At 28.2% G+C, this 27,083-nt stretch overlaps 6 protein-coding genes across 10 annotated transcripts in view; 4 read left to right on the top strand and 2 right to left on the bottom strand.

Annotated features, from left to right (window-relative positions):
- Nucleotides 1–6,694, top strand: part of LOC141534255 (uncharacterized) — a 66,153-nt gene extending 59,459 nt beyond the window's left edge. For both annotated transcript variants that reach the window (XM_074253497.1, XM_074253496.1), the window contains 2 exons: nt 1,456–1,943; nt 2,149–6,694. In XM_074253497.1, coding sequence (XP_074109598.1) covers nt 1,456–1,943; nt 2,149–5,275 — 3,615 coding nt within the window. In that variant the 3' untranslated portion in view covers nt 5,276–6,694. The remainder of the gene's footprint in view (nt 1–1,455; nt 1,944–2,148) is intronic.
- A 742-nt stretch (nt 6,695–7,436) lies between these two features.
- Nucleotides 7,437–14,478, top strand: Suv3 (Suv3 RNA helicase). 4 transcript variants are annotated; one of them, XR_012480465.1, is made up of 16 exons: nt 7,437–7,641; nt 8,142–8,428; nt 8,900–9,122; nt 9,206–9,374; nt 9,587–9,698; nt 9,782–9,912; nt 10,538–10,851; nt 10,929–11,070; nt 11,151–11,309; nt 11,596–11,775; nt 11,856–12,007; nt 12,768–12,889; nt 12,994–13,071; nt 13,183–13,304; nt 13,372–13,455; nt 13,543–14,478. XR_012480465.1 is itself a non-coding variant. In XM_074254280.1 (16 exons), coding segments are annotated over exons 1-16 (2,328 nt in total). In that variant the 5' UTR covers nt 7,437–7,570; the 3' UTR covers nt 13,545–14,478. The 4 variants fall into 4 exon arrangements, 3 of the variants coding, with proteins under 3 accessions (XP_074110381.1, XP_074110380.1, XP_074110382.1); XM_074254280.1 differs by having other exon boundaries at nt 13,392–13,455; XM_074254279.1 differs by having other exon boundaries at nt 13,392–14,478.
- Nucleotides 13,950–17,022, bottom strand: Ifc (delta4-sphingolipid-FADS-like protein ifc). Its single transcript, XM_074254282.1, has 5 exons — nt 16,752–17,022; nt 16,478–16,654; nt 16,172–16,311; nt 14,955–15,168; nt 13,950–14,867 (listed from the first exon to the last, which is right to left on the bottom strand). The coding sequence occupies exons 1-5, from the start codon at nt 16,831–16,833 to the stop codon at nt 14,515–14,517; spliced, it is 966 nt and encodes a 321-aa protein (XP_074110383.1). The 5' UTR covers nt 16,834–17,022; the 3' UTR covers nt 13,950–14,514.
- A 607-nt stretch (nt 17,023–17,629) lies between these two features.
- LOC141534291 (arginine-hydroxylase NDUFAF5, mitochondrial) lies at nt 17,630–20,412 on the top strand. The gene is made up of 5 exons (XM_074253558.1): nt 17,630–17,840; nt 17,911–18,143; nt 18,661–19,030; nt 19,093–19,277; nt 19,993–20,412. Exons 2-5 carry the CDS (start codon nt 17,951–17,953, stop codon nt 20,280–20,282), a joined length of 1,038 nt encoding a protein of 345 aa, XP_074109659.1. The 5' UTR covers nt 17,630–17,840; nt 17,911–17,950; the 3' UTR covers nt 20,283–20,412.
- Nucleotides 20,292–21,843, bottom strand: Ufc1 (Ubiquitin-fold modifier conjugating enzyme 1). Its single transcript, XM_074253559.1, has 4 exons — nt 21,573–21,843; nt 21,364–21,495; nt 21,140–21,307; nt 20,292–20,487 (listed from the first exon to the last, which is right to left on the bottom strand). The coding sequence occupies exons 1-4, from the start codon at nt 21,693–21,695 to the stop codon at nt 20,404–20,406; spliced, it is 507 nt and encodes a 168-aa protein (XP_074109660.1). The 5' UTR covers nt 21,696–21,843; the 3' UTR covers nt 20,292–20,403.
- A 1,203-nt stretch (nt 21,844–23,046) lies between these two features.
- Nd-49 (NADH dehydrogenase (ubiquinone) 49 kDa subunit) lies at nt 23,047–26,714 on the top strand. The gene is made up of 4 exons (XM_074253557.1): nt 23,047–23,215; nt 23,375–23,799; nt 24,878–25,349; nt 26,197–26,714. Exons 1-4 carry the CDS (start codon nt 23,115–23,117, stop codon nt 26,600–26,602), a joined length of 1,404 nt encoding a protein of 467 aa, XP_074109658.1. The 5' UTR covers nt 23,047–23,114; the 3' UTR covers nt 26,603–26,714.
- Nucleotides 26,715–27,083: the final 369 nt, after the last annotated feature.

The raw sequence follows: 27,083 nt of genomic DNA, 5'->3' as shown, positions 1-27,083 counted from the left end.
TTTTTATTTAAATTGCATATTACAATTGTTGGTACTATTATTTGCATTTTATTGAACAGTTAGTGTTCATTTATGTTTTTACACTTTGGGTTAGTATAAATTTATGTTTATATTAAGTATTTAGTGATTGTAATTACATTACAGTGAAAATTTTTACAGGAACAATGACCAGCTTTAATACTGACATATCTCTCAGTATGCATGCAGAAGGTAGTTAAATTCCGTTAAAAAATAGAAAAACATTTTTTTCATGCATTCACAAGTTTATTATTTTTATTTTATATTATTTGGATTTTGCTTTTGAGTTTTATATAGTTTTAGTTTTGTAAATTATTTTTGTTTAAGAAGTTCCGGAAAATTTTATGAAAACGTCGTTCTAACTTTGAAATTTCAAATTACATACTAAATTACTAATGAGCAATTACATTTCATGCTTCACGTACAGTAGTATTGTACCTAAGAGTAATAGTGTTAAAGTAATGCTTTAATAATTCTAAATTGTTACTGTTCATAATGTAAGCCTGAGAATAATGTATTTTGATATTCATTAATTGTTTTAATTAATTTACTTAAGCTTAATTTTTTACAAATTTTTTTTTATTTTATATTGTAATATATATATATATATATATATATATATATATATATATATATATAAATAGATCTACTATTGGCAAAAGTTATTATGTTGTGTAAATAAAAGACTATTTTTACAAGTTGGAAATAATTTACTGTCAAGTTTATTGGAAAAAAGCTTTTAAGGATTATGTCAAATACTTATTTTTAAAAATATTGCCTTCAAAAGCTCTTTATCAATAGTCTTGATTGTGAATTATTTTAAAATTTTAATAACATATTCTCAGTAGTTTATATATCGCGTACCATATGCCATAAGGGCGTATATACCGGCAAAAGGTCCCAGTGAAAAGGCCATAAGGGCGTATAAAAAAAATTTTTTTTCGGGAATCAACATATTTTTAAATGAAACGCGCAGAAATGCAAAAAAAATTTTTCTTCAAACTAAAAATTTTTTTGAACTTAGAAAAAAAATAGGATTTTTATTATACGCCCTTATGGTTCCCGGATGCCATAAAGACATATAATTTCTAGACGCCCTTATGGCATCAGTAAAGCGATATAAATTAAAAATTTCAAAGTTTAAAAAATACTTCTTTTCCATAAAATGCATGTTATAAATTTTTATTTTCAATTAACAAATAATAACTAATAAAATAACACGCTTCATTATTTTGCTTATGAGATTCTAGTCTAGCTTTTAACTATGTAATTGCTTAGACGTTTCAATGAGATAAACAAAAAAGAAATTCATCTGTAAACTAAAATCTTTTCTTAAATTATTTTTCAATTATATCCACGTGAAATTACACAGTAATTATTTGAAACCATAGAGTTGAAGTTCCTCTGATTGAATAAATAATATTTATTTATTTACAGTTACTTGGTGAGGAGATGCACAATAATCGCACAAACGATTATCAGAAGCGTAACAGAAGTTTGCGCAGCAGCGAGAGACTCAGCCCAGTCTCAGAAGTTCAAACAGACTTTATACGACCGGAAAATCTCAGTTATGAAGACAGCTTGGACGTTGCTTTTGAGCACAACAACAAACTGAGGGATAAAATACAGCAGCGAATGCGGGAAAGTGAAAACTTAATTGCCACTACTTTTGCTCACAAAAACGATCCTAGTTATAATAGTAATGATGATCGTCGACATCACCATCACCACCACCACCACCGCAATCATCACCATCGACACAATCATCATCGAAAAGATAAAAGTTACGACAACTCCAATAACTCTGAGTCTTTTATTGGCGGAAACGATAATAGTAACGCTAAATCCATCACCGGAGAATCTTTGGCTATTAAAAATAAAATCGAATCTAATTTTGATGGCTTATTGGACAAGGCTTTTCATAAGTAAGTTTTATTTTTATCTTTAGGAGTTAGCTTTTTTTTCCGATTATAAATAAATAATTTTTAATTAATTTTATTTGTTTTTAATTTTCATTAAAAATTCATTTATTAAATAGTTATTATTATTATTATAATATTTAATAATAATAATAATAATAATAAATTGTATCAAATAAATATAAAAAAATTTTTTTTTAATATTTTCTAGTGGTTCAACTCCGATGAACGTATTGGCAGAATTAGCATGCGCACAAGTACCAACATCAACAATATCAGATGTTAAAATAAACCGAGAGAAATTATCAAAGATAAAAAGTTTATCACCGTCAAATGATAACGATTGGAATACTTTACAAAGTAATGATAAACTTGGAAAAGATCAGCTAAAGAAAACTCAAAGGAGCACAATTAAAGAACTTTTTGAACGTAAAAATGAACTTAATGAAAAGAAGCATCATCATCATCATCACCATCACCATCATCATCATCATCATCATCAAGAAAAATCGAGTCATTCTAATTTACAAGCCAACTCGTTTGGATTTAAGCAGCATAATAAAACCAGAAAGATAAAACGACTAGAGGACGAGTATCATCCATTAATTCGAAAAAGTCCCTTTGGTATCGGGATGCAAGAGCGCAAGAAACGACGCGGAGATAAAAAACGAAGCGATCTACAGAGCAAAGTTAAAGACATTTATGAGTTTGACGATGAGGAAAGTCAAACTGAGTCGAGTTTTAATTCAACTTTACCGCTTTACAGAAATAGAACTGAGAAAGAAATAAATTTCGTTAAAACTAAAGAGATTAACATCGGAGATCTGGTGTCCAAGACCGTAACCAAATCACTGGACGCTGACAAGCCATCTAGTTTCGATGAATTACTCGATACTATGGTTAATATAAAAGAAAACAAATTTAAAGAAACAGAATCGTCTATTCCCAAAACAAAGGGTGCTTTGAAATCGTTTAATCTCGAAGAAAAACAACAGCAGCAGCAGCAACAGCAATCTGTCACCGGGCCTATGGACAATTTCGTGGAACGTAAGCGATCAAAACGAACAAGTGAGTTGACAACGAAACACAAGTCAAAAAAACGGAGTAAAAATTCAAAGAAACGATCGCGTAATGCCTGGTATGAGGATGACAGCTCTGATGAATTCGTGACCGCGATAAAAACTGCCGATATTGGGGTTGGAATATCTAAAAGCCAAAGAACGTGCTCTAAAGGCAAGCAAAATTTGTTCGCCGAGATGTCTACTTCCTCAGACAGTGAGTTCGAAGGCAAAGATGCCCTCAAAACTCTGTTCCAAGATGAGCTGCCAGATGGACGAGCTTCTCCCAAGCCTGACGAGGAGTTTAACAAGTCTAATGAAGAAGCTGAGGGTGATTGGATTAATGCCGGAAACTCGCCGACAGAGAGTAGACATGAGTTTGATAGCAAAAAGAATGTTTCCGAGTCAGATATGTCCGATCGCCCGCTAATTATTGATGAGCGGAAGGAAAGCGAACACGATGATATCAGTGTTAATGGCAATGATGTTGATGAGGTTAATATACATAATCATAATCATAATGATAATAATAATGATGATGATGATGATGATGGTGATGAAACAGACAATCGGTCAGAGCCAGCTTTTGAATTAGATGATCTGTACCGTGAAGATAGTTCCGTTATTGCTTCTGATTCAGATGATAATGACAATGACAACAAAGATGATAAAAATGGTGGGATTGAAAAAAATCATTTTGATGATGACAATAATGATAAAGAAAAAGATGAATTGATTCCATTAGAAACAGTTCTTGACTTATTGGACAACGATAATGTTGAAAAAATTTTTAATGAATCTATTGTACGGTCAAGATCTAGGTCAGTCTCTCCAGATGATAAAGTAAATGATGAAGAAATAGAAAGCAAATTATCGAATGTCAATGATGAGTGTAAAATTGATAATCAAAATGATCATGTTAAGAATGATGATAATGAAGATGATGATGATAATGATGACGATGATGAAGATGATAATGATGTCGGACATGATTTACCAGAAAAATTACGAACTAATGAAAAGCCAGCAGAAAAAGCGTCGGACAATTTGCCTTTGCACGTGTTTTTAAGCAGAAAAGTCCAGGAATCAAAAAAACGCAAGGAAGAGCAGTTAAAAAGATTAAAAAAGCAAAAAGAGGAAGAAGAGGAGAATGAAAATGAGAATGAAGAGAATGAGCGTGGGGGCTTGCCGATCAATATGGAATTCCAATCAACGCGAAGACAAAGAAAGTGTGCTATTGGTAAACAAGGTTTGTTGGCTGAAATAAGTAGCTCTGACGAAGAATACTATTTCAAGGAGGCGGGGAAGCGCGGTACCGGTGATAAAATAGATAATACCGGGTGCGATAAATCCAGGAGACAGAAGCGCGAGTCCAAGGAGAAGAAAAAAGAGCGGTACATTGAGAAGAAACATGAGCAGATGATTGCCAAAGAACAGAAAGCTATTGAGGAGGAAATTTTACGTGAGCTTGAATTAAAACGAGACGCTAATAATAAGGAGGTGGATATTGATAATGGTAATGGTGATGTTGATGTTGACGCTGGTGGTAATAATGATAAGGACAGTGGGAAGAAAAACTCTGCTAAGGAGGTTGTCAGTGAGAGTGAGAGTACCAAGAAGAAGCATCGGGCGAGCAAAAAGAATTCTGGTGATTTAAAAATTAGTAAAGATAAATTCAATAGTGATACTGAAAATAAATGTGAGAAGACAATTGATAAGAAAAGTAAAAGTAATTTTAGTGCTGGTAAAAAAGAATCAATTAGTAAAATTTCTTCTAATTCTAATTCTAATTTAAATTCATCTTTCATTAATGTAAACAGTAATAACATTAATAATAGTAATGTTAATGTTAATAATAGCAGAAAATCAGTCGTAAGAACAAGCAAAAAATCAAGTAATAAAAAAACTACTAAAACTCACGATTCTTCGCGGACCAACGACAGTGGAACCGACGACGAAGAACTAAGAACAACCAAGTCCTGGAACAAAGTTGAGGAAGGGGTAGGTGTCGCTATTGGTAGGAGAAAAAGGGCTGCTGCGAATCAATTGTACTACTGGTCCAGTTCCAGCGACGATGATGAAGAGTTTATCCAGCCCTCGCAAACCGTCGAGGAAGAAGACGACCGGCAAGAACAGCACGGTTGGATCGTCGGAGATTCTCACAAAAAAATGATAACTATGCTGGCTATGGAGAAGAAGCTTAAAGAAAAACGACGTAGGAGCGAGGACGACTGCAATGGAAAAAATAAAACTAAGAAGCACAGAAACAGTACGTCTTGATACGTGTTTCATGATTAAGTTTAAAGTTAATTTACATTTTTATCCGGTAGCTGGTCGGCGTATTTTATTAAATCGGTAGATTATTACTGATTAATCATTTCGATTATGTACAGTGATTTATTATTGATTAACGATTAATAAATAATGATTAATAATGTAATTAGGATAAATTTGAGACTGGTTATTAAAAATATTCAGCAAGTATAATCTTACACTAAACTGCCAGGGAACGCTTATATAACTTTAAATAAATAAAGAAACAATTGTATACTCATGACCGAGATTCGTTCGTGCTTAATGTCGGGATTTTGTTAAAAAAATTATTTTTTATTCAATTATTTCCTTGCGTTTTAATAATAGTAATTAATAATTATAACAAATTTATGATAATTGTAAGCTTGAGATAATTGATAAGTTTATAATTGTATTAGTTAATAAGTAGCATGAGTGTATCAATTATTAATTATGAACATTGTTTGAAAATTAATAGTTGATAATGAAAATTTATTATTAGACAATATCAATAACTTAATTGTTATCATTTTCGATTTAATTATAGAGTAGTTATTTAAATTATTTTAATGGACAATGCATACAAATATAAGTGGGTCCAATTAGTATTTTGTTATTGGTTTATTTTGTGATTTAAATTAATGGAGATTGTTCATTTTTTTAAATTAATACAGTGAATTAAAATTAAGGTTGGATATTTGATTGATAATAAAAATTCGCTTGAGTGTCAAATTGTTTAAGCTCTATTTTTTTGTATGATTTAGGATCTCATTGTAGTAATTTTTTAATTGATAAGATAGCTTATTGTTATTATTAATAATGATGATGGTAAGATTATTTAATAGAAAAAGCTTATGATAAATCTCGACGAAAGTCATACTTATTTTTTCTGTAAAGTTATAATTCAATTATTTATTGAAATATAAATTTAATAAATGCACTTATAAATAAATAAATATATGATGATAATTAACAAAAATGTTGATGTAGAAGATTAATTTATCACGGGTACGTGTTTAAATAAAATTCTATTGTAAATTTACTGCCATAATCACATTTACGTCGAAACCCTACAAAAGTTATTAATATAATATGATTATTATTATTATTATTATTATATTAATATCAATGATAATGATTATAATAATGAATGTAAAAATAAGTAAGTTGGATAAAACCTTAAAAATAAGTAGACAATACATTGATACCACAATGGTTGAATTTATGATTATTTGTCTGTAAAGTTGAAAAAGGTTGGCACAAAATATTATTAATAACAATAATAATTAATAAGTATAAGCAGAACATTCAATGTAAATATAATGTATTTTGAATGTGTCAGGAAAAAGTATGTTTTGTAATATAAGCATTGTGAAAAAAAAAAATAAATATTAATAAGAATATATACAAAAAAAATTGTTTATTTATACCTTTAATATTGTTTAATAATTATGTTTTATGTTACTAATAATAAAAACATTCAATAATTTTATGACACTGGAGTCAGCTGACACTTTAATATTTTTTAATTTTATTTAACAAATAAATTCGTAATGGAAAATTATTTTTTTTTTAAATCACGCTTAAATTAGCAGACACTTGACAATTGTTTGGATTTTTTTTTTTTAAGTAGATCTAAAAAATTATTCTTGAAAAATTATGAAAATCAATTTAGCAGACATTTGATAATTTTAAGAGTTTTTGAAACAAATAAATTATAACAAAAAAAAAAAAGTAGAAAAAAAATTGACTTGTAGAAATTTAAAAAATAAAAAATGCAATTTTTTAAAAAAAATTTTTTGGAAAAAATTTATTTGTTAAACAAAATTTAAAAATTCTCCATTGACTGCTTACTTTAATGTCATATTTTTTTTTAATTCCTATATGTTGAATTTATCTCCTTAAATTTGTGGCCATAATTAATTTGACAAAAAAATAATAAAAATTCAAACATTAATCTAAACTTTTTGAAACATTAATCTAAAAATAAATTAATATTAGAGAAGAAACAAAAAAAATATGACATTTTATTTTTTAATTTTCAATTTTTATATGACGTTGAAAAACTCGAGAATCAGCGCCTCTGACAGCTAAAAGAGGTAAATAAAATCGCGACTTGAAAATTCTAATTCAAGTTTTATCTCGGTTTCACACGTGCAGACATAACCAATATTAAATAACGCGTATTGTCGTAAATTTATAAACAAAATAATTGTCTTTATAAATTTAAAACAATTGTTTGATAATTACGCCATCTTCAATTTAAAAAATAATGTGAAAGAAATGTTATCAATTAAAAGTTTATTAGGAAATATAATTTCACAAAATTCATTGAAACCCAAGTTGTTGACAAGGTAGAGTAATTCAATTGTGCACTGTGATGCAATTTTTATAAATTATATTGTAAAAATATAACAACTTACTCCAAAACATTTTTTACTCATAACAAAGTTTATTTTTACTCATTACCGTTTATTTTTATTTTCTTCCGTATCATTTCAAATCCGAGGTCTGATGGGTCCACAAATTTGGAGTTTTAAAAATATTTAAATTATCTTAGAACAAAATAAACTCTTTTGAAATAAAAATGATTTAGAATAACTTAAATTTTATATGAATTAATTGATTAATAAAATTAGCCGACATCTAATAATTAAAAAATTTTTTTTATTGAAAAAATTATTACAAAAATTCTACTTGTAGATAGTTTTAAAAAATATATGTGCAATTTTGTAAAAATACTTTTTTTGTTCCAATTTAATTGATAAAAAAAATCTAAAATTGTTAAACGTCGATTAATTTTAATGTCATTAATAAAATTGATGTTTTTTTTTTTTTTTTTTTTTTTTTACAGATCATTAACTCCGCTAATAAATGAATTTCACAGAACAAAAAAAAGTTCTGCTGAAGATTCGACACGCAGAAGTAATAAAAGAAGAAGTAACTTAAGAGATAAAAAAATTCCTTACCAAGTGATTGAGTCGTTGTTTAAACCAGTTGAAGTGCTGCCTGATCCGTATGATGAACATCTGGGTGCCGAAATTACTGGGAAATTAAATAAATCAGATGTTTACAAAGTTGTGAGTGCCTTTATTCAACGAAAAGAAGTACGAGATCTTGCTAAAGATGAAGGATTGTCAGGTAATTTTTTTAATCGGTAATATTAACTGAAGTTAATTTTAAAGTAAAAGACCCCATTAGTGGCACTTTTTTTTTTTTTTTTTTTTTTTTTTTCAATAAAAAAATGTTCGACTTGGAATAAAAATTAAAAATTTTTTTGATGTAAAGGTCTTAAAAATTAGAAATAATATATTCATAAAAGAAATTAATGATTTCATTAATTAAATAAGTACCAAAATCAAAGAAAGTGTCAGTAATGGGGTCCCTGCCACTAATGGGGTCTTTTACCCTATTAAAATGGTACTAAAATTAGCAGAAATCGAACAGTTTTTGGAATTTTTACAATAAACCAATTATTAGAGAAAAAATATTTATAAAAATTCGCACTTAAATTTCCACGTGTAGAATTTTAGAGCCAAATTTTTTTCAAACTTAGTATCATTATATTAAAAGCGATGATCCTGAAATTATTTATAAATTGTGTTTTTACAGCTGACTTACTGAAAGAGGCAGTGATAGGTTTTAAACGGTATTGTGATAATCCAGACACTTTACCAGTAGATCTGCATGTTATCATAAGTGATATCATGAAAGGATCTGGACATGTCTTGGACATTTATCCGTATTTTATGCGATTCACAAAAGAAATGTACCCACATCTTAATTGTATGCCTGATTTGATACAAATAAGTGATTTAAGAAATCCGGCTAAATGGTAAGTTTTAATTAAAAATTTTTAACTGTTCATTTCTTGTAAAATTAAAAAAATTTTTTTAACAATTATGATTTATTGCTTAGGTATCCTCAAGCGAGATTATACAAAAGGAAAATAATCTTTCACGCTGGGCCAACGAATAGTGGAAAAACTTATCACGCATTACAACGATTTAGAAATGCGAAAAATGGAATTTATTGTGGTCCACTTAAACTTTTAGCCGTTGAAGTTTACAATAAAACAAATGAATTGGTACAATGATTTAAATAGTTGTATTTTGAAGGGTTACATGGATTTCGTCCGTGAAAAAATGACTTATTTTCAACAATTTTTTTTTTAATAGAAAAAATGAAATATTTTATTTAAACTTTTTACTGTTAAAACAAGAAAAATTGATTTTTTGAAACTATGAAACCCATGTAACCCCTTAATAGGTTTTTTATGTGTTGAATGTTTTTTTCCAGGGTACGCCGTGTGATTTAGTGACTGGAGAAGAAAGATTATTCGCTAATAATGAAGATAATCCCGCTGAACATGTCGCTTGTACGGTTGAAATGGCTAGAATTGATGTTCATCGTAAGTTTTTATAAATATAATCATAATTTTCTATTTTTTTATTCATATATATTCTTAATAATCCATAAATTGTTGATAAAAAGGTGAAGTCGCTATAATTGACGAAATACAACTACTCAAAGATAACGACAGAGGTTGGGCTTGGACAAGAGCGTTGTTGGGTATCCCCGCTGATGAAATTCATCTGTGTGGTGAAGCAGGAGCTGTAGATTTAGTATGTAATAATTTAATATGAATTATTACTATCTTCAGAAGGGTTTACACTTTTTTCTCTCTCGCTCTCTATTGGTCAAACGGAAGTATCTCTTTCATAGTTGTACAACAAAAGGAATCTTAAAACGCATTTTACGCATAAATAAATTAAAATTTTCCAAACAAGCGCTTTGCCCTTCGATGGATAATTTAATTATCTATCAAAGAGCGAAGCGTTTTTTTCGAAATTTTATCTTATACACGGAAAGAACAAGATGACACTGGATATCATCCCAGATTATACTCAGTGATATCTGTAGTGAAAAAAAATTTCAGATAGTAGCTAGAAAAATCTAGATTATACTGAGTGATATCTGGATTATACTCATTGTAATCTGGATTATACTAGCTACTATCTGAAATTTTTTTTCACTCAATATAATCTGGGATGATATCCAGTGTCATCTTGTTCTTTCCGTGTACATGAGCAAAACAACTATCTTATTTGTGAGACAAAGTTATTATACTGCATAATAACTTCTACCCTGTCTAGTTTTTCTGAAAGTACAGTTTCTGACAGACAGAATTTGAAAATTAACTATCAACCGCTCTTAAAAAAAATCTAAAACTGAAAACTAATTTTTCAGGTTAAAAAAATATGTGCCACCATGGACGAAGAAGTTGAAGTCCACCCTTACCAACGCCTTACTCCGTTAACTGTGGAAGATCACGCAGTATCATCGTTGAATAATATTCAACCAGGAGACTGCATAGTTTGTTTTAGTAAAAATGACATTTATGCCGTTTCGCGAGAACTTGAGCTTTTGGGTAACAAGGTAGCTGTTATTTACGGTTCGCTTCCACCAAACACTAAACTGAAACAGGCTGCTAAATTCAACGACCCTAATGATCCGTGCAAAATTATGGTCGCTACTGACGCGATAGGCATGGGACTAAATCTGTACATATTTTTTAAAAATATTATTATATCTTTATTTTATAAAATAAATCCTTAATAATTAATTTTCTATACTCCAGAAATATCAGAAGGATTGTATTTTATTCACTGAGAAAGCCGACGGTAAATAACGACGGGGAGAAAGAAATAGACATATTAACCGTTTCATCGGCTTTACAAATCGCTGGTCGTGCTGGCCGTCATGGAACTCAATGGCAATCGGTATTTATTTCTTTGCTTTTTTTTTATTATAGTATTTATTTCTTGACACTTATTATTCATTAATCATTTTAATTATTTAGGGTTTCGTGACGACCTTCAAGCCTGAAGATCATTCATTGTTAAAAACATTATTAAGTCAATTACCAGAACCAATTTTGAAAGCTGGGTTACATCCTACCGCAGATCAAATAGAGCATTGTGCATATTATTTGCCCAAATCAACACTATCAAATATAATAGTAAGTTTACATTGATTACAACTACCGAGTAATAACATTTACAGCTGGTATTCTTTCACAAATTAATTGACAATTTGCTTTACTAATGCCAAAAGAGCGCATATCAATATCTACGCACTTTTGGCTCTGCAGAAAAAAATTTTTTATTCACTTTTCCTACAGATCTAAATGTTATAAACATTTCTAAGTTAGTTAGAGTGAAAAAAAATTTTTTAGCGTAGATGTTGAGATGCGCCCTTTTGGCATTAGTAACGCGAATTAATTAATTAATAATTTATTTCTTCAGGACATCTTCGTATCCTTATCTAGAGTCGATGATTCGCTGTATTTTATTTGCAATATCGATTATTTCAAATACCTCGCAGACAAAATTCAAGACATTAATCTGCCCCTCAGAGCTCGTTATGTATTTTGTTGTGCTCCAATCAACGTTAAGTCACAATTAGTGTGCGTTATGTTTCGCAAAGTAAGTCTCTAGTCTCAATATACGACTAAATAATAGTAATTTCTTCTACAAAAAATAAAACTAAAAAAATTTCATTACAGTTTGCGACGCAGTACTTCAAAAATGAACTCATTACTTGTTCGTGGCTGTGTAAGCAAATCGACAACTGGCCTTTAGAGACTCCTAAAACCATTGTTGAATTAGTTCATCTCGAAGCTGTCTTTGATGTGTTCGATCTATACCTTTGGCTGAGGTAAATTACTTATTATTTACTCGCTTTTACCCGTGGCTTCGCTCGCGTTGAAGCTCTTAGATAAATATCAAAGATCATTACATTCCAATAGAACTGAATCAATGTGATTCTAATTTTTTGACAAACAATTTTTTTGTCTTTCATAAAAGTTTTTTTTTTTTTTTTTTTTTTTTTTTTTATATATATAAATAAAAAGTATCCTATGTTACTTCTAATACATCCAAGAATATGTGTACAAAGTTTCATGATGATCAGTTGAGGTAGTACCTCCGCGAAAAGCATATTTCAAGAAAGTTATAGAATTTTTTTTATCGATAGATAAATATATTAATAATCCACCAGAATTAATTGTCGAAATTGCATTTTTTACTCTACATGTAAAAAATGAAATTTCGAAAATTAATTACTCAAAAACAGTGCGGTGAATTGATCTGAAATTTTAGTGGTGAATTATTAATATATTTATCTTTCGTTAAAAAAAATTCTATAAGTTTCTTGAAATACACTTTTCGTGGAAGTACTCTCAACTAGCTTTCGCGTGAAAGCATAACAAACAAACTTACATTCACATTTACAATATTAGTAGGGATTTATTTTTATTTCGTTAAAGAAATAAAGCTTATTTAATAAACTAGAATATCAATTGCGCTTTGCGGACTTCTGTCAAAATGTTTATTATCGACATTTTAATTAATTAATACTTTTACAAATTTTATTCATTAATAATTAACCGTTGCCATATCATTATTAATTTATTCAGTTACCGATTTCCGGATCTTTTCCCGGATCAAGAAGCAATTCGCCAAATACAACAGCAAATAGATTTACTGATTCAAGATGGTATTATTCGATTAACTAAACTTTTTAGTAGAACAGAACCAGGTAATAGTTTAATTTTTTACTATATTTTGTTGACTCAAATTGTTTATTTTTCTTTTTTAATTTAAAATAATTACACGGTACTAATGAAGTAAAAATTATTTCAGTTGTAAAGATTAATAGTAAGCTTCTACGAGAAAATGACGACAAAAATGCAGATCTTAATCAATATCAGTGTTATAAAGGTTTCGTATAATTTTTATACATTTGTTTTCATTATTGAAAAAAATCAAATTGAATTTAATCATTTTTTTTAAATAATTTAGAAATCAATATAAATTTTTGATTAATTTCAGATCGACCAAGTTATGGTAAAGGAAAATTGACAAATAGACTTATATCTCAAGGTTTATTAACGGCAAATATGATCAAAGAACTTCGCCTTGAATGGGCAGAAGAACTTAAACAAGAAAATAAAGTAAATAAGTTGGATGATATTTAATTACTAATAATAATTTAGCTCTTATATTAATTCAAATAATTAGAGATAAAATTTTATTTTTAGCCGATATCGGATAACGAGAAACGAAGAACAAAAAAATCACCCCAAGTTCCCGAAAAAACAAAGTGTATGTGTGAGAGCTAAACTATTTTATGAATGAAAATAATTAATGATAAAATACAAGCTAATTAAAAATGATTTTATATATTTATAGGATTAAAAATGTATAATAATAACTGCGTAATGCCGAGTGACGGGATAATTATAATTATTTAGATACCGAATCAATTTTTGACTGACATTTACAATAGTTGAGTCAAAAACCAAGTAATTATAAAGCGAATGATTGCGTGAAAATTAGTGACTGTAAAGTTGTAAAATAAATTTATGGGAATATTTTATTCAAGAAAATATGCGCAATATTTATTACTCAATTATTTTTACAAATTAAGTTTACATTAACAATAAATAGAGCGAATGATTACTTAACAATGATCAATTAATTAGCATACTAATAAATTGCTATTTTAAAATAAAAGTATTATAATTAGTTTAATTATCAAAAAAAAAAAAAATTTATAATACAAACAAAATTAAAACGTTAAAAATATATTACATTTAATGTATTATTAGCATTATTACTTTGATTGTTTCATTACGTAATACTTGTGAGTTTGTTGATTGCAATTCAAATATATGAGAATCATTATATTATTAATATTATGGAATACGGCAAAGTTTATAAACGCAAGATATATATCAATCGACTAGACATTAAAAATTATATAAACGAAGACGGATTTTTTTTTTTTATAACTTCGAGCAGGAGACATTGAATTCATTATCAATAGTTTTTTAAAAATTATATCAGCAATTAGAATTACTAATAATTAATTATAGTTTGCGAAGAATCCATTGTGCTTACAACTTTTAATTTTAAAGACGTATATTAAACCATCATGTTATAAATATGATTAACTTTAAATGTAAAAATTGGAATTAATTGTCTTGTTAATTAGAATCAGATAAAGACATAAATGTATGACATAAGAAATTAACTCGATCAATGTTATCTCAATAATTGTACCAATAACTTTTGTAAATTACTTCGTCGTAAAAATATGTATAATAAATATGTATACATATAAAATTCATTTCATTATAATTACTTAAAAAATTAAAAATTTCACGAATCTAAGCCTCTGTGCTTGCGTTTTATTCGTGCGTACGGCCCGATCTCTGGGTCCATTATGAAGTCGTAGATCACCGCTGTCCAGGAATTGTGATGAGGTAAGTTATCGTAGAATTCAGAGGCTATTCTCCTTACCTCCGGCAAACGCGACCCAGGAACAGCCGGAAAGTCGTGATGCTCATTATGATAACCAACGTTGAACGTGATCAGATTTAACGGCCCGTAGTAACTGTACGTCTCATATCCTTTTTTGTACATGTAATGCTCTGAAATAAAGTGTCCAGCTACTGGGTGTAGTCCCATTGCCATCACTCCACCCATTATCAAATACACTAATACTTTTCCACCTAAAAATATTTTTTATCAGTCTTGTTATGTGCAATCCTAACAATTAAGCATAAAATGCAAGTTAAAAAAATATGTGCAGTGCTTACCCAAAAAATACCAAACAATGGCATCGAAAATCAATTGTATTACTAAATTCACGTACTCCAAAAATGTCAGGGGCTTTGGATAAACGATCAATGGTCTGAATGAGTAAAAAAATGGCTGCAGTAATACCCAGCAAAATTTACCAAATGTTGTACAAAATAGTTTAGCTTCAAGTAGTGTCGGCAAATCAGTATCTAAATATTCATCACCTTGGTACTGTTAACAAAAGAATTTAATATTCGTTTTTTTATTTTGAATTCAAAGAAAAATTCTTATCTAAGTCTTTTACTGAGAAAAAAAATTCATAAAAATGTTCTAAAATACCAATTTTAAGGGGCACGACTGGTGTGAAATTAAAAAAAATTGATTTTTTTTTTTTTTTTTTTTCATATTTCGATAAGTCATGCCTTTGAAAATAAGATATCAAAATTTTGAATCGATATCTCAAATAGTTTTTGAGTTACAGCCATTCAAAGAGCTCGACATTTGAAAAATTTTTTATTGAAAAAATTTAAATTAAACAACTAAACAAAAAATTTCACATGTAAAAAACTTGAATAACTACAAGTGCAATTTTTTAAAAATATCTTTTTAGTTGTAATTTAATTAACAAAAAAATTAAAAAATTTTTAGACGTCTGTTAACTTCAGTGTCATTCATTTTATCTTTAATAGCGTTTTTCTCGAAACAGCATTTTTCGAATTTGCTGAAGTGATTACTCGGAAACAAACGATTCGATTACTATCAAATTTTTTTCTGCATGTTCTGTACATAGTTCTTCATACGATAACCCTCCACTTTTTTGATCTGATCAAAAATCAAATTTTAGTAGACCAAATACGATCGAAATTTTGGATAAAATTCAACTTTTTTTTAAAAACGCCATTTTGTCAATTGTTAAAATTTTTTTCGACCGAGGGTCATCATACGGATATCATCTAGTTTAACGAGAATTTTTTTTTTTAAGTTTCATCCACGGAGAAGGCCTTTTTTTTAGCGCCGTCGGAGATCGCGTGTAACTCGAAAAATATTTAATTTTTTTCTTCAAAAATTTTACTGTGTATTCTCAAAATGTTTATAAACATACCCTCAAAAGCATACAGTAGTTTTTTTTTTTTTTTAATTCCCAAAAATCGCCTTTTTTTTAGGCTATCACCTATTTTAATAAATTTAATAATTTTAGCTTTTCTTTTTAAAAATCAAATTATTAAATACTTACACGATGATGCTCTAAATGGTATTTTTTAAAACTAATAGATATTGGCAATCCAATTGGCAGGTTAGCAAAAAATCCAAACAATTTATTAGCCATCGGCCTTGAGTGTCCAAACGCTAGGTTGTGTGATATTTCATGAACAGCTGATTAAATAAAACAATTCAAAAAAGATAAATTAGTTGTTATCTGTTGGTAATAGCCAATAGTAAAAATAGTTATTAACTACAATCATTCTAGGAACAACCATGTACTTGTGATTAAAAACGATAAACAGTCGACAAATAAACGTTAAATTTGTAAATTACTCACCTAACATAAGAGAGTGGTTAATAACACCTCCAAAGCAATAAGCCATCAGGAATAACATTGGATAGCTTAAATCTTTTACAATAAACATTGAAGCAAATTGTATCAACACCATAAACGTCACCACCCATTTGAAATTCGGGTCGTATCCAAACAGTTTTTTTATTTGCGGGTATTTTTCTATTGAAATAAACAAAAAATTCTGACGTTAGCTCAAATTCTTCAGCATAATTAATAATTTAATATCTAATCTGATAGTATGGTGAATCATAATTACCCAATATTAATTTTCGTCGACTGGCATGAGGTTCTTCGGTGTAAACCCATTCAAAATCCGTTCTAGAAACTGCTTGTCCCATTATTTAATTATCTATTTAGTTGCTATTATTCAATATTCAATTTAATAGACTGTTATGAGCGTTTAGTGATAAATAATTATTTATTGCTGGTAGAAAAAAATTTTATGTTTTTTGTTATCTACTTAAAACGGAGTTACTGTGAAAATACCGGCACTTGCTCACAGACTAAAAAAAATAAAATTATAGTCATATGGAAGTGGTCATGATCTTGAGCACGTACTTACTGATTATTATTATTATTATAACTTAGTGAGTAATTATTGTCAAAGAGGTCAGCACAAAACTATTTTAAAGTTTCATATTGAAGCGACACGCATTTCAATTTATTTTGAATTAAAGGTTATAACGTTAAAATCAATAATGCTGAAGTTAGCCGTCAGCTGTCAATTTTAAAAATTTTAATAACAAATCAATTATAATAAAAAAATGCTTCTAAAAATTTTCACTTGTAATTTTTATTAATTTTCACTTGTGGAATTTTTTAATTAAATTTTTTTTATATGACATTGAAGTTAGCTGTCACTTGACAATTTTTTAATTTTTTTTAACAAAAAAATTTGTTCTAAAAAATTATTTTTTAAAAATTGAATTTATAATTTTTTAAAATTTCTACATGTCAATTTTTTTTGCTATATTTTATTTGCTAAAAAAATCCTAAAAATGATTAAATATTTGCTAAATTGATTCTCATCATTAAAAGTTGCTATTACAATGTTTTTTGGTTTTCTCCTTATTTATTTCAGTCGACAGCGCACTGTTTTTAAAAAAAAGTGAGACCGAGATACATTTTGTATCTCTTTCTACAAGTTCGAATAAAAATGGCGACTACATGTTGTGTCCACACTCCAATTTCATAATTTTGTTTTATTTTGTCAGTAAAGTATGTAACGTTTAAAATAAACTTAATTATTGTTAAATACACTATGGTGTGTTATATTGAAAAAATTCTGTACAGTAATTTTATATTTTTAAAACCCGCGACCAATGTCGGTATTTAAATTGTTTATGTAAGTTTTAAAATATAAACTATTTCTTATTTTCTTTAGTTGCTAACTAATTGTTGTTTTCAATTTTCAGGTAATATTTAAAAGTGACAATTGTAAAAAAAGAATAAACAATGTTTAAAACGCTAGAAAGAAAATTTTTAACAAAACTTGTAAATAGATGTATAAATACAACAAGTATTAATTATAATTTACCACCAAATAGTGTGATGAATGTTTTTGATAGAAAAACAAAATTATTGCAAAAACAGCGAGCTGCCAGGGCTCCGGATGTCAAATTGTACGACTACCTCAAAGATGAAATAGGTGAGTAATGTAATAAAAAATTATAACACTGAAGTTAACCGTCAGCTGTTGATTTTAAAAATTTTTTTAATAAATCAATTACAATAAAAAAAAATGCATCCAAAAATTTTCACTTGTAATTTTTATTAATTTTCACATGTGAAAATTTTTAATTAAATTTTTTTTATAATAATTAATGGCATTAAAGTTAGCTGTCACTTGATTAATTTTTAATTTTATCTAACAATTAAATTAGTTCTAATAAATTATTTGTAAAAAATTGCATTTTTAATTTTTTTAAATTTCTTCATGTCAAATTTTTTTCTTATTTTTTTTTTTTCCATAATTTATTTGTCATTAAGAGTTCTAAAAATAATTAAATATCTGCTAAATTAATTTTCATTAATAATTAAATTGCTCTAAAATTCTAAAAAAAATTTAACATCTGTCAAATTCAGTGTCAAAAAATTGAGCATAAAATTTTTTTTCAATTTACTTTTCTTTTAATTTATTTTATAATATAACTCTTATAAAATAGGTTACAGGTTGGCAGATAGAATTTTTGACATAAAACGTGAGTTTACAAATGTTCTGGAGCTGGGATGTGGAAGAGGGCATATGAGCAAACACATATCTGCAGACAATGTCAAAAACTTGTTGTTGAGTGACTTTTGTCCGGAGTACTTGGAGCAAGTTGTTATTACTGAGAACATAAATGTCAAAAAGCAAGTTATGGATGAGGAGAATTTCGAGTTAGACGAGAATAGTATGGACTTAATCATCAGTTCCTTAAATCTTCACTGGGTAAATGATCTTCCTGGGTGCTTTAGCAGGATAATCAGGACTTTAAAAAACGATGGTGTCTTTCTAGCCGCTATTTTTGGCGGTGATACACTTTTTGAACTCAGGTATGCTGATATCAACAATACATTCATTGTTCTTTTTTTAAATCCTTAAATTGTTAGTACAGAAGTTCACTGCAATTAGCAGAACTTGAAAGACATGGTGGAATATCACCTCATATATCGCCTTTCACCCAAATTCGTGACGTAGGAAGTTTGATGAATCGTGCTGGGTTCACCATGCTGACTATTGACACCGATGAAATGATTATTGGTTTTCCTTCGATGTTTGAACTGATGACTGACTTGAAAGGTAACAGTTATCGATTATTATTTCACGTGCCTAGAGGTAAAAGGGCATATAGCTAAGGGTTGATAGAGATTTGTACTGAAAGGGCGCATAAAACAATTTTTTTTGCCATTTGGTTTGAAATTGTCTGAAACGTAAAAATCTGTGAAAAAAAAAAAAGTGTTGTTTCACAAGACAGTTAATACTAAAATAACAGTCTCATATACAAAGTTTGATAAAAATAAACAAAATAAATCAATCAAAAACAAATTACGTAAAAATTAAGTAATTAATTTAAAGTAAAAGTTACGTAATTAATTAAATCACGCGTGCTTTATTTTTTTTTTTTTTTTTTTGATATATTTTCTTTTTAACTTTAAAAAATTGTATAGTTAAGATTTTACGCTGCCACTACTACAGAAAGTTTTTTTTTTCACATTATTAAACTACGAATATGTTATTTTGTAAACTGGCCGAAAAAAAAAAAATATATGCCCTTTCACCTTTAGATCATTAAAATTTCGAATTCTTGAAAGTAAAAGGACTTATAATTAAAAACATACGCCCTTTTACCTTTGCAATTTTTTTTTTTTTTTCAATTTTAAGTGTAGAATATGTCTACTACTCGATTGTCAATAAAAAAAAAAGCACGCGATTTATTAACAATAAAATTTTTAACTTCTCCAAAAATTTATTTTATCATTCGTTAAATTTAAATGTGTTTGATGATTTTATTAAGGTATGGGAGAAAGTAATGCTGGTAGAAATCGAACATTACATTTGAAAAGAGACACTATGCTAGCAGCTGCAGCAATATATGAAGAATTGTACGGAAAAACAAAAGAAGACGGGAGTAAATATGTTCCGGCCACGTTTCAAGTTATTTACGTACTCGGGTGGAAACCAGATCCCTCACAGCCAAAACCTGTAGATCGGGGAACTGGAGAAGTTTCTCTGAAGGACTTGTACAAGTTGGACGAGATCGTCAGAGGACATACCAAAGTGAAGCTTGGTGACGATGATAAATAGCCTGATGTATAAAATGTAGAATAGAATTATTTATTTAAATAATTATTTGTTTAAAAAGATTTATAAATTTTTTTATAACTGATTGATAGAAAATTAGGAATGATAAATTTGATTAATTCTTCTAGTTGGATTCACTTTGTTCTTTATGTTTTACTATTCCCTTTTCTATTAAATCTGGAACCTCGACGGCTAGCCATGGTCCAAGCTGAAAATATTTATGTTGATTTTAATAAATCACTGTAATTTTTTGAGAATTAAAAATATTAGGTAATTATTTACAAGTAGGGTCAACCCATGTTAGCCAATGTTAAATTTTTTTTTTCCATAAAATTGAACAATTTTTTCTAAATAGTTCGTTTTCTTGTGTACTTTCCAAAAAATATATATCAAAAACATCAAAAAAAGATAATATAGAAATTTTATCCAAAAACATGAAAGCCAGAATTTTTTCCAACTTATAGGCAAAAAAGCTATCGAAATCTTTATTTTCTTCTTTCACGACATTTTTTATTATAAATTCGCCGTAAAAACAAGCAGAATAAAAAAAAATTAAAAATATCAATTTTTCATCTAGTTATGGCCCAAAATGGGGTTTTCTTCACTTGTAAATAAATACCAAATATTATTACATTAAAGTTAGCAGTCACTTGATCATTTTTTAATTTTATTTAACGAATAAATTTGTTTTGAAAAATTATTTTTATAAATTGCATTGTTAATTTTCAAAAATTTTTGCATATTAATTTTTTTGCCATAATTTATTTCTTGAAAAAATTATCAAATATCTGCTAAATTAATTTTTATAAAATATCTTGAAATTATAGAAGAATAACAATATTAGAGAAGAAAATACTTACACCTAGAGCCATGGCATGAGCAATACCAAACTTAGGAACATTCCTGGCCCATAGAGGTTTAAAATGATCACTTAGACAAATTTTACCACCGCGATACATTTTAGCAGTCTTGCCATCTAATTCTGGTAATGCTAATTCTGGAGCCGTAGTTGGATAAGTTATTGGTATCTAAAACAATGCATCCTTTTAGTAAATAAATAAAAACATCAATCACAAATACTTACATCAAACTCAACGTCGAATTCATATTTAAGCAAATTATGAATGTACCAACATTTGCCAAACCATCTGGTGCCTTCTTTATTTGATTCTAGTCTAAACCAGTCATTGTCAGCTTCCTTATTATTTTGTACATACTGAAATAAAAAATAAACAATAAACCATATGCTCAAGTAAATAAATCTCTGAATACTCTTAATAAAAATGACAGTACCTTGATCAAAGTTGTGTATTCTTCTTTGAGTCTCTGTACCCATAATTCTTTATCACGTGGACCAGCTCTTGTTTTCAACACTGGAATATCACTCAGAGTTTTCTTCGTTGAAGCATCCACCATTGTTTTATTTAAAATATTGTTTTGACTACTTGACAATTTTTATTTATTCCTTAAATTTGAAGCTTGGAGGACATGTATCAGGTGAAAGTATACTTAGTGTATATTTAGAATATCAATGTAATGTTAACTATAGACAATAACCCGGACCAGCTGATGATGACGGAGTGATGACGTCTTAGTTTATAATGATAATAATGTTCAGTGGTTCAGTACAGGGTAGATAAACTACCGACATCTAGACGGTTTTAATAATTTAAAATTTTATGACACTGAAGTTGGCAGATATTAAAAATTATTTAAAAATTTTATAATAATGCAATTATTATAAAAAAAATTTAATTAAAAAATTCCAAAACAAATAAATTATGGAAGAAATAAATGAGAAAAAAAAATTGACATTTAGAAATTTTATAACATTAAATTTAGCTGTCACTTCACAATTTTTTTAATTTTCTTTAATAAATAAATTATGGTAAAAAAAATTATCAAAAAAATAGAATTTTAATAAATTAAAAATACAATTTTTTTTTTAATTTTTTAAAACAAATTTTTTTGTTAAAGAAAATTAAAAAATTGTCAAGTGACAGCTAAATTAAATGTCATGAATTTTTAAAAATTATAAATGCAATTTTTTAAATAAAAACAGTTTTTCAGAAAACATTTATTTGTTTAATAAAAATGACATTAATGTTAGCTGTCACTTGACAATTTTTTAATTTTTTTTAACAAAAAAATTTGTTCTAAAAAATTATTTTAAAAAAATTGCATTTTTAATTTATTAAAATTTCTACAAATTCATTTTTTTAATTATTTTTTTTTTTGCTATAATTTATTTGTTAAAAAAAATTAAAAAAATTATCAAGTGGCTGCTAACTTTAATGTCATAAAATTACAAGTGAAAATTTTTAGAATTATTTTTTTAGTATAATTGAAATGAGGCTGAAGTTAGCAGACACCTGACAATTTTTTGATTTTTCTTGAAAAATGAACTAGGCATAGAAAATTATTTATAAAAATGTCACTTACCATAACTCTTGCCATAATTTTTTTGTTAAAAAGATTCTTAAAATTATCAGATGTCTCTCAACTTCAGTGTCATGTAATTGATTTGTTATTAAAATTTTTAAAATTGACAGCTGACGGCTAACTTCAGCACTATAAAATTTTACCTTTTTAAAAATTCCCGCGTTTAAATAAACTCATCGCCATCTATTGGAAAATTTAAGTAACACAAACAAAAAAAATTTATGCAGTGTGAGAAGATCCAGTGTGGCCAGATCGTGCGATTTTTTTACCCCCACTTTGTACCGCTTTCAATGTAGTCAGATGAGAGTATCCTACAAAGTGGGGGTAAGAAAAGAGCACGTTCTGGCCACACTGAGAAAATCATTGAGGACGGTGGGGTTGAAGGGTTTAAACATGGCGACCAATGTATTGAGAACGGTATTAAAAAAATCTGGACCATTTATCAATGATGGAAAAATATTGTTGCAAAATCCAGGTCGTCTGTCTCTTCTCACGTAAGTTTGATTATCAATCGCCTACCAAACATTTACCATCCAATACCATTATTATGTAACAATAATATAACCTCCAAAGAAAAACTAATTAACAAATCTTATGACATCTTCTACTGTCAACATAATTCCCGTTTAAATAACAAGACTGATGTATTTTAGCCAGAAGAAATATGCCGGTACTTGGTATCCAGACAGAGAATGGATGAGACAGTTCAATGGACCAGTATTGTACCCAAGTGACGGTGTACAGTGGGATTACGTACCACCAACAGACCTTCCGGTGACACTGGAGAAAAATGTCAGAAACACCCGAATCAATTTTGGTCCCCAGCATCCAGCAGCTCACGGTGTACTTCGTTTGGTGCTCGAGCTGGAAGGAGAATATGTCAAAACTGCTGATCCTCACATTGGATTACTTCACCGTGGAACTGAGAAGCTTATTGAGTATAAAACGTACATGCAGGCTCTGCCGTACTTTGATCGGTTGGACTACGTATCTATGATGTGCAATGAGCAGGCTTTCTCGCTTGCCATTGAAAAATTACTAAACATTGATATTCCATTGAGAGCTAAGTACATTAGAAGTACGTATTTTTTTTTATTGCACGCCTCATACGCGAAGAGTTGAGGTAGTGTTCTACTCTCGACATTTCAAAAAAAGCAATTTTCTCGAAACTAAAATTTATTTAATTAAAATAAAGTTAGCCGACATCTAAAAATTTTTAGAATTTTTTTTTATTGAAAAAATTATCACAAAAAAATTTAAAAAAAATTGCTCGTGTAAAAAACTTCAAAAACTGTAAGTGCAATTTTTTAAAAATATTTTTTTGTTTTAATTAAATTATTAAAAAAAATCAAAAAATTTAGAACGTCGGCTAACTTTAATGACATATTTATTTATTATCTTTATTTAAACCTAACAGCTCATAGGGCCAATAACAGGGTTACTCAATTTATACATAGTTGTAGATAGAGACAGAGTATAAATACTTAAGTATAAGATGATTCTATATTAATCAAATTTTCTATACTTAAAATGCTATAAACTAATAAGGCTAATTAACAATCAGAAAGAAAAAGAGATATGCAGTAAAAAAGAAAAAAATAAAAGCATATACATTTCTGAAACTATAAAAAGTGTTACATTTAAGTTCGCACTGCCATTAAACCCGGACTTTAAATTGCACAAATAAACAATCTAGACTTACAGTCAACTTATAATTATTTTCAGTCGGTGACCAAATAACTGACGTAAACGATAGGGAATAAAAATTACTCCAAGATCCCCACAGGATGAAACATGAATAAAAGATATAATTTTTTTTATTATCTAAAGTAATACACGATGGACTTTCTCAATTGATATGAGTGTTCAATTCACTGTCGTTAAATTATTATTTATAAAAAAACTAATTTATGACTGTGTATTTTTTGTATATCTATTTATAAATTTTATTACAGTATTTTTTTCCTCCCCTTAGAATTATCGCGCCGTTAAACCTTAGCAGAATTTTCTGTTTTTTATTATTTTGCCTTTTATATTTTATTTTAATCTATTTTATTGTGAAAAATGAGATTATAATGAAAAATGAGATGGTAAAATTTCTTCCATTAATATTTAGTACAATATTACTTACTAATAAATAATTTCATAAATTCCAGCGCTCTTTGCTGAAATAACACGTATCTTGAACCACATTATGGGAATCGGAACCCATGCATTGGATATCGGAGCTTTGACACCGTTTTTCTGGCTATTCGAAGAACGTGAGAAGCTTATGGAGTTCTACGAACGTGTAAGTGGTGCTCGTATGCACGCAGCTTATGTTCGTCCCGGAGGAGTTTCTCAGGATCTACCACTGGGTATTATGGACGATATTTATCAATGGGCAGCTCAGTACGGTGCTCAGATTGACCAAGTCGAGGACTTGCTGTCACGAAATGCCATTTGGAAAGAACGAACAATGGGCATTGGAGTTGTTACTGCTCAACAAGCGTTAGACTGGGGATTCAGCGGTGTCATGCTTCGTGGTTCTGGATACAAGTGGGATATTCGTAAGTCTGAGCCTTACGATGCATACCATCTTGTTGACTTTGATGTACCAATTGGAATCTCTGGAGATTGTTATGACAGGTAAATTATTTGGCATATTTATTATTATTTACTTATACAATAATAATAATAATAATAATAATAATAATAATAATAATAATAATCAAAGAGCATTTATTATTTTAAGCCAACTTATCCGATCCGATTTAATAATAGGCTATTAAATTTTTATTTATTAATTATTTTAACTACAAAATTTTTTTCGGTATGAGCACTCACACCATCACTCATACCGAAAAAAATTTTGTGGTCAAAATAATTAATAAATAAAAATTTAATAGTCTATTATCAAATCGGATTAGATATGTTGGCATAAAATAATGAATGCTCTTTAATAAGTAAAATCACCGATCTCAGAATAATGTTGAATAATAATGTAATGTAATGTAATTTATTAACTGGCTGTAGAACAACGTCCCCTAACAGCCAAAAGGTACATAAAATATTACAAAGTGTGTGAATATTTAATAATATATATATTAACATGATTAAATAATGAGATTCAACATTTTTGTAAAACTAATTTCACAATCAGAAAATGTTTATTATTTGATCTCATATCATCAGTATGCATTTGAAGTTAAACATAAAAAAAGGAGGAAATAATTAGAAATAATTATAACAATAATAATTTATTTACTTATTTATTTATTCATTCAAACGCCAATCGGCTCTATACATTAGATTTACATCAATTAAATTTAGTTATAAGTTAAAAAAGAAAATAAAAATAAAGTAAAAAAAAAAAGTATTAACATTTTAATAGAATTAAATTTCAATTAAATTAATAACAATAATAAATCAATCACCAATCAAAAGATCTGTCTATATGCATATATTAAATAAAAAAAAATAATTATTATTTTAGATACTTGTGTCGTGTAGAAGAAATGCGTCAATCACTCCGTATTATTGAGCAGTGCTTAAATCAAATGCCTGCTGGTGAAATAAAAGTAGATGACAACAAAATCGTACCCCCAAGTCGCAGTGAAATGAAAACAAGCATGGAGTCGCTGATCCATCATTTCAAATTATACAGCCAGGGCTTCCAAGTCCCACCGGGTGCAACCTACACGGCTATTGAAGCACCCAAAGGTGAATTCGGAGTTTATCTAGTAAGTGACGGTAGCAGTAAGCCATACAGGTGTAAAATAAAGGCGCCCGGATTCGCTCATCTAGCAGCTTTACAAGAACTCGGACCGAAACATTTCCTAGCTGATATTGTTGCCATTATCGGTACCATGGATGTTGTATTCGGTGAAATTGATCGATAATAACTTTATTCTGTTATTATATATTATTAGTGATCAATCTGACTTGTAAATTATTGCTATCATTAAACGTCATAGGTATAAATTAAATAAAATTTATTAATTATAAATATAATTACATTTAAGTCGATACTTTTTATCTTCAACTCCAATAAAGTTTATTTAATCTCTCTAAATATTGGCAAGTCAAAAAGTTTATTTTCTTTTTGGGTTTTGGTTGAATGTCACTTGGATTTTCCTGTTTGATTTTTATTTTTATTTTTTATGACTAGAATAAAATATTAATTAAAATTTGAACGTTAATATTTTTATGTAAATTTTAATCGTTATATTTTTAAACAAGTATCTCCTATCATGAAAGGTCAGTGAGATAATCTAGAAAAAAAAAAAAAACTAGTTGTAATAACATCAATTAATACATAGTCTGAAATTGATATTAAAATTTTTATATAAAACTAGATGGCCTCTTTTTTTATAATCAGCT

This window comes from Cotesia typhae, unplaced genomic scaffold, assembly GCF_013202065.1.
Source record: "Cotesia typhae breed Kobodo isofemale line unplaced genomic scaffold, CoteBio_Ctyphae scaffold_13, whole genome shotgun sequence".
NCBI lineage: Eukaryota > Metazoa > Arthropoda > Insecta > Hymenoptera > Braconidae > Cotesia > Cotesia typhae.
This window is presented reverse-complemented; position numbering and strand designations above follow the sequence as displayed.

What these genes read in the sequence shown, in the direction of transcription:
- Suv3 (XM_074254279.1), top strand. Translation starts at nt 7,571, where the DNA reads ATGTTATCAATTAAAAGTTTATTAGGAAATATAATTTCACAAAATTCA. An exon ending in ACAATAAAACAAATGAATTG is followed by an intron (nt 9,375 to 9,586) that starts GTACAATGATTT and finishes GTTTTTTTCCAG; the next exon opens with GGTACGCCGTGTGATTTAGT. An exon ending in ATGGAACTCAATGGCAATCG is followed by an intron (nt 11,071 to 11,150) that starts GTATTTATTTCT and finishes TTAATTATTTAG; the next exon opens with GGTTTCGTGACGACCTTCAA.
- Ifc (XM_074254282.1), bottom strand. Translation starts at nt 16,833, where the DNA reads ATGGGACAAGCAGTTTCTAGAACGGATTTTGAATGGGTTTACACCGAA. An exon ending in TAACCACTCTCTTATGTTAG is followed by an intron (nt 16,312 to 16,477) that starts GTGAGTAATTTA and finishes TTATTTAATCAG; the next exon opens with CTGTTCATGAAATATCACAC. An exon ending in CATTGTTTGGTATTTTTTGG is followed by an intron (nt 14,868 to 14,954) that starts GTAAGCACTGCA and finishes AAATATTTTTAG; the next exon opens with GTGGAAAAGTATTAGTGTAT.
- Nd-49 (XM_074253557.1), top strand. Translation starts at nt 23,115, where the DNA reads ATGGCGACCAATGTATTGAGAACGGTATTAAAAAAATCTGGACCATTT. An exon ending in GGTCGTCTGTCTCTTCTCAC is followed by an intron (nt 23,216 to 23,374) that starts GTAAGTTTGATT and finishes GATGTATTTTAG; the next exon opens with CCAGAAGAAATATGCCGGTA. An exon ending in GAGAGCTAAGTACATTAGAA is followed by an intron (nt 23,800 to 24,877) that starts GTACGTATTTTT and finishes CATAAATTCCAG; the next exon opens with CGCTCTTTGCTGAAATAACA.
- Ufc1 (XM_074253559.1), bottom strand. Translation starts at nt 21,695, where the DNA reads ATGGTGGATGCTTCAACGAAGAAAACTCTGAGTGATATTCCAGTGTTG. An exon ending in AATACACAACTTTGATCAAG is followed by an intron (nt 21,496 to 21,572) that starts GTACTGTCATTT and finishes TTTTTATTTCAG; the next exon opens with TATGTACAAAATAATAAGGA. An exon ending in CTCATGCCATGGCTCTAGGT is followed by an intron (nt 20,488 to 21,139) that starts GTAAGTATTTTC and finishes AAATATTTTCAG; the next exon opens with CTTGGACCATGGCTAGCCGT.
- LOC141534291 (XM_074253558.1), top strand. Translation starts at nt 17,951, where the DNA reads ATGTTTAAAACGCTAGAAAGAAAATTTTTAACAAAACTTGTAAATAGA. An exon ending in CTACCTCAAAGATGAAATAG is followed by an intron (nt 18,144 to 18,660) that starts GTGAGTAATGTA and finishes CTTATAAAATAG; the next exon opens with GTTACAGGTTGGCAGATAGA. An exon ending in GATACACTTTTTGAACTCAG is followed by an intron (nt 19,031 to 19,092) that starts GTATGCTGATAT and finishes TTGTTAGTACAG; the next exon opens with AAGTTCACTGCAATTAGCAG.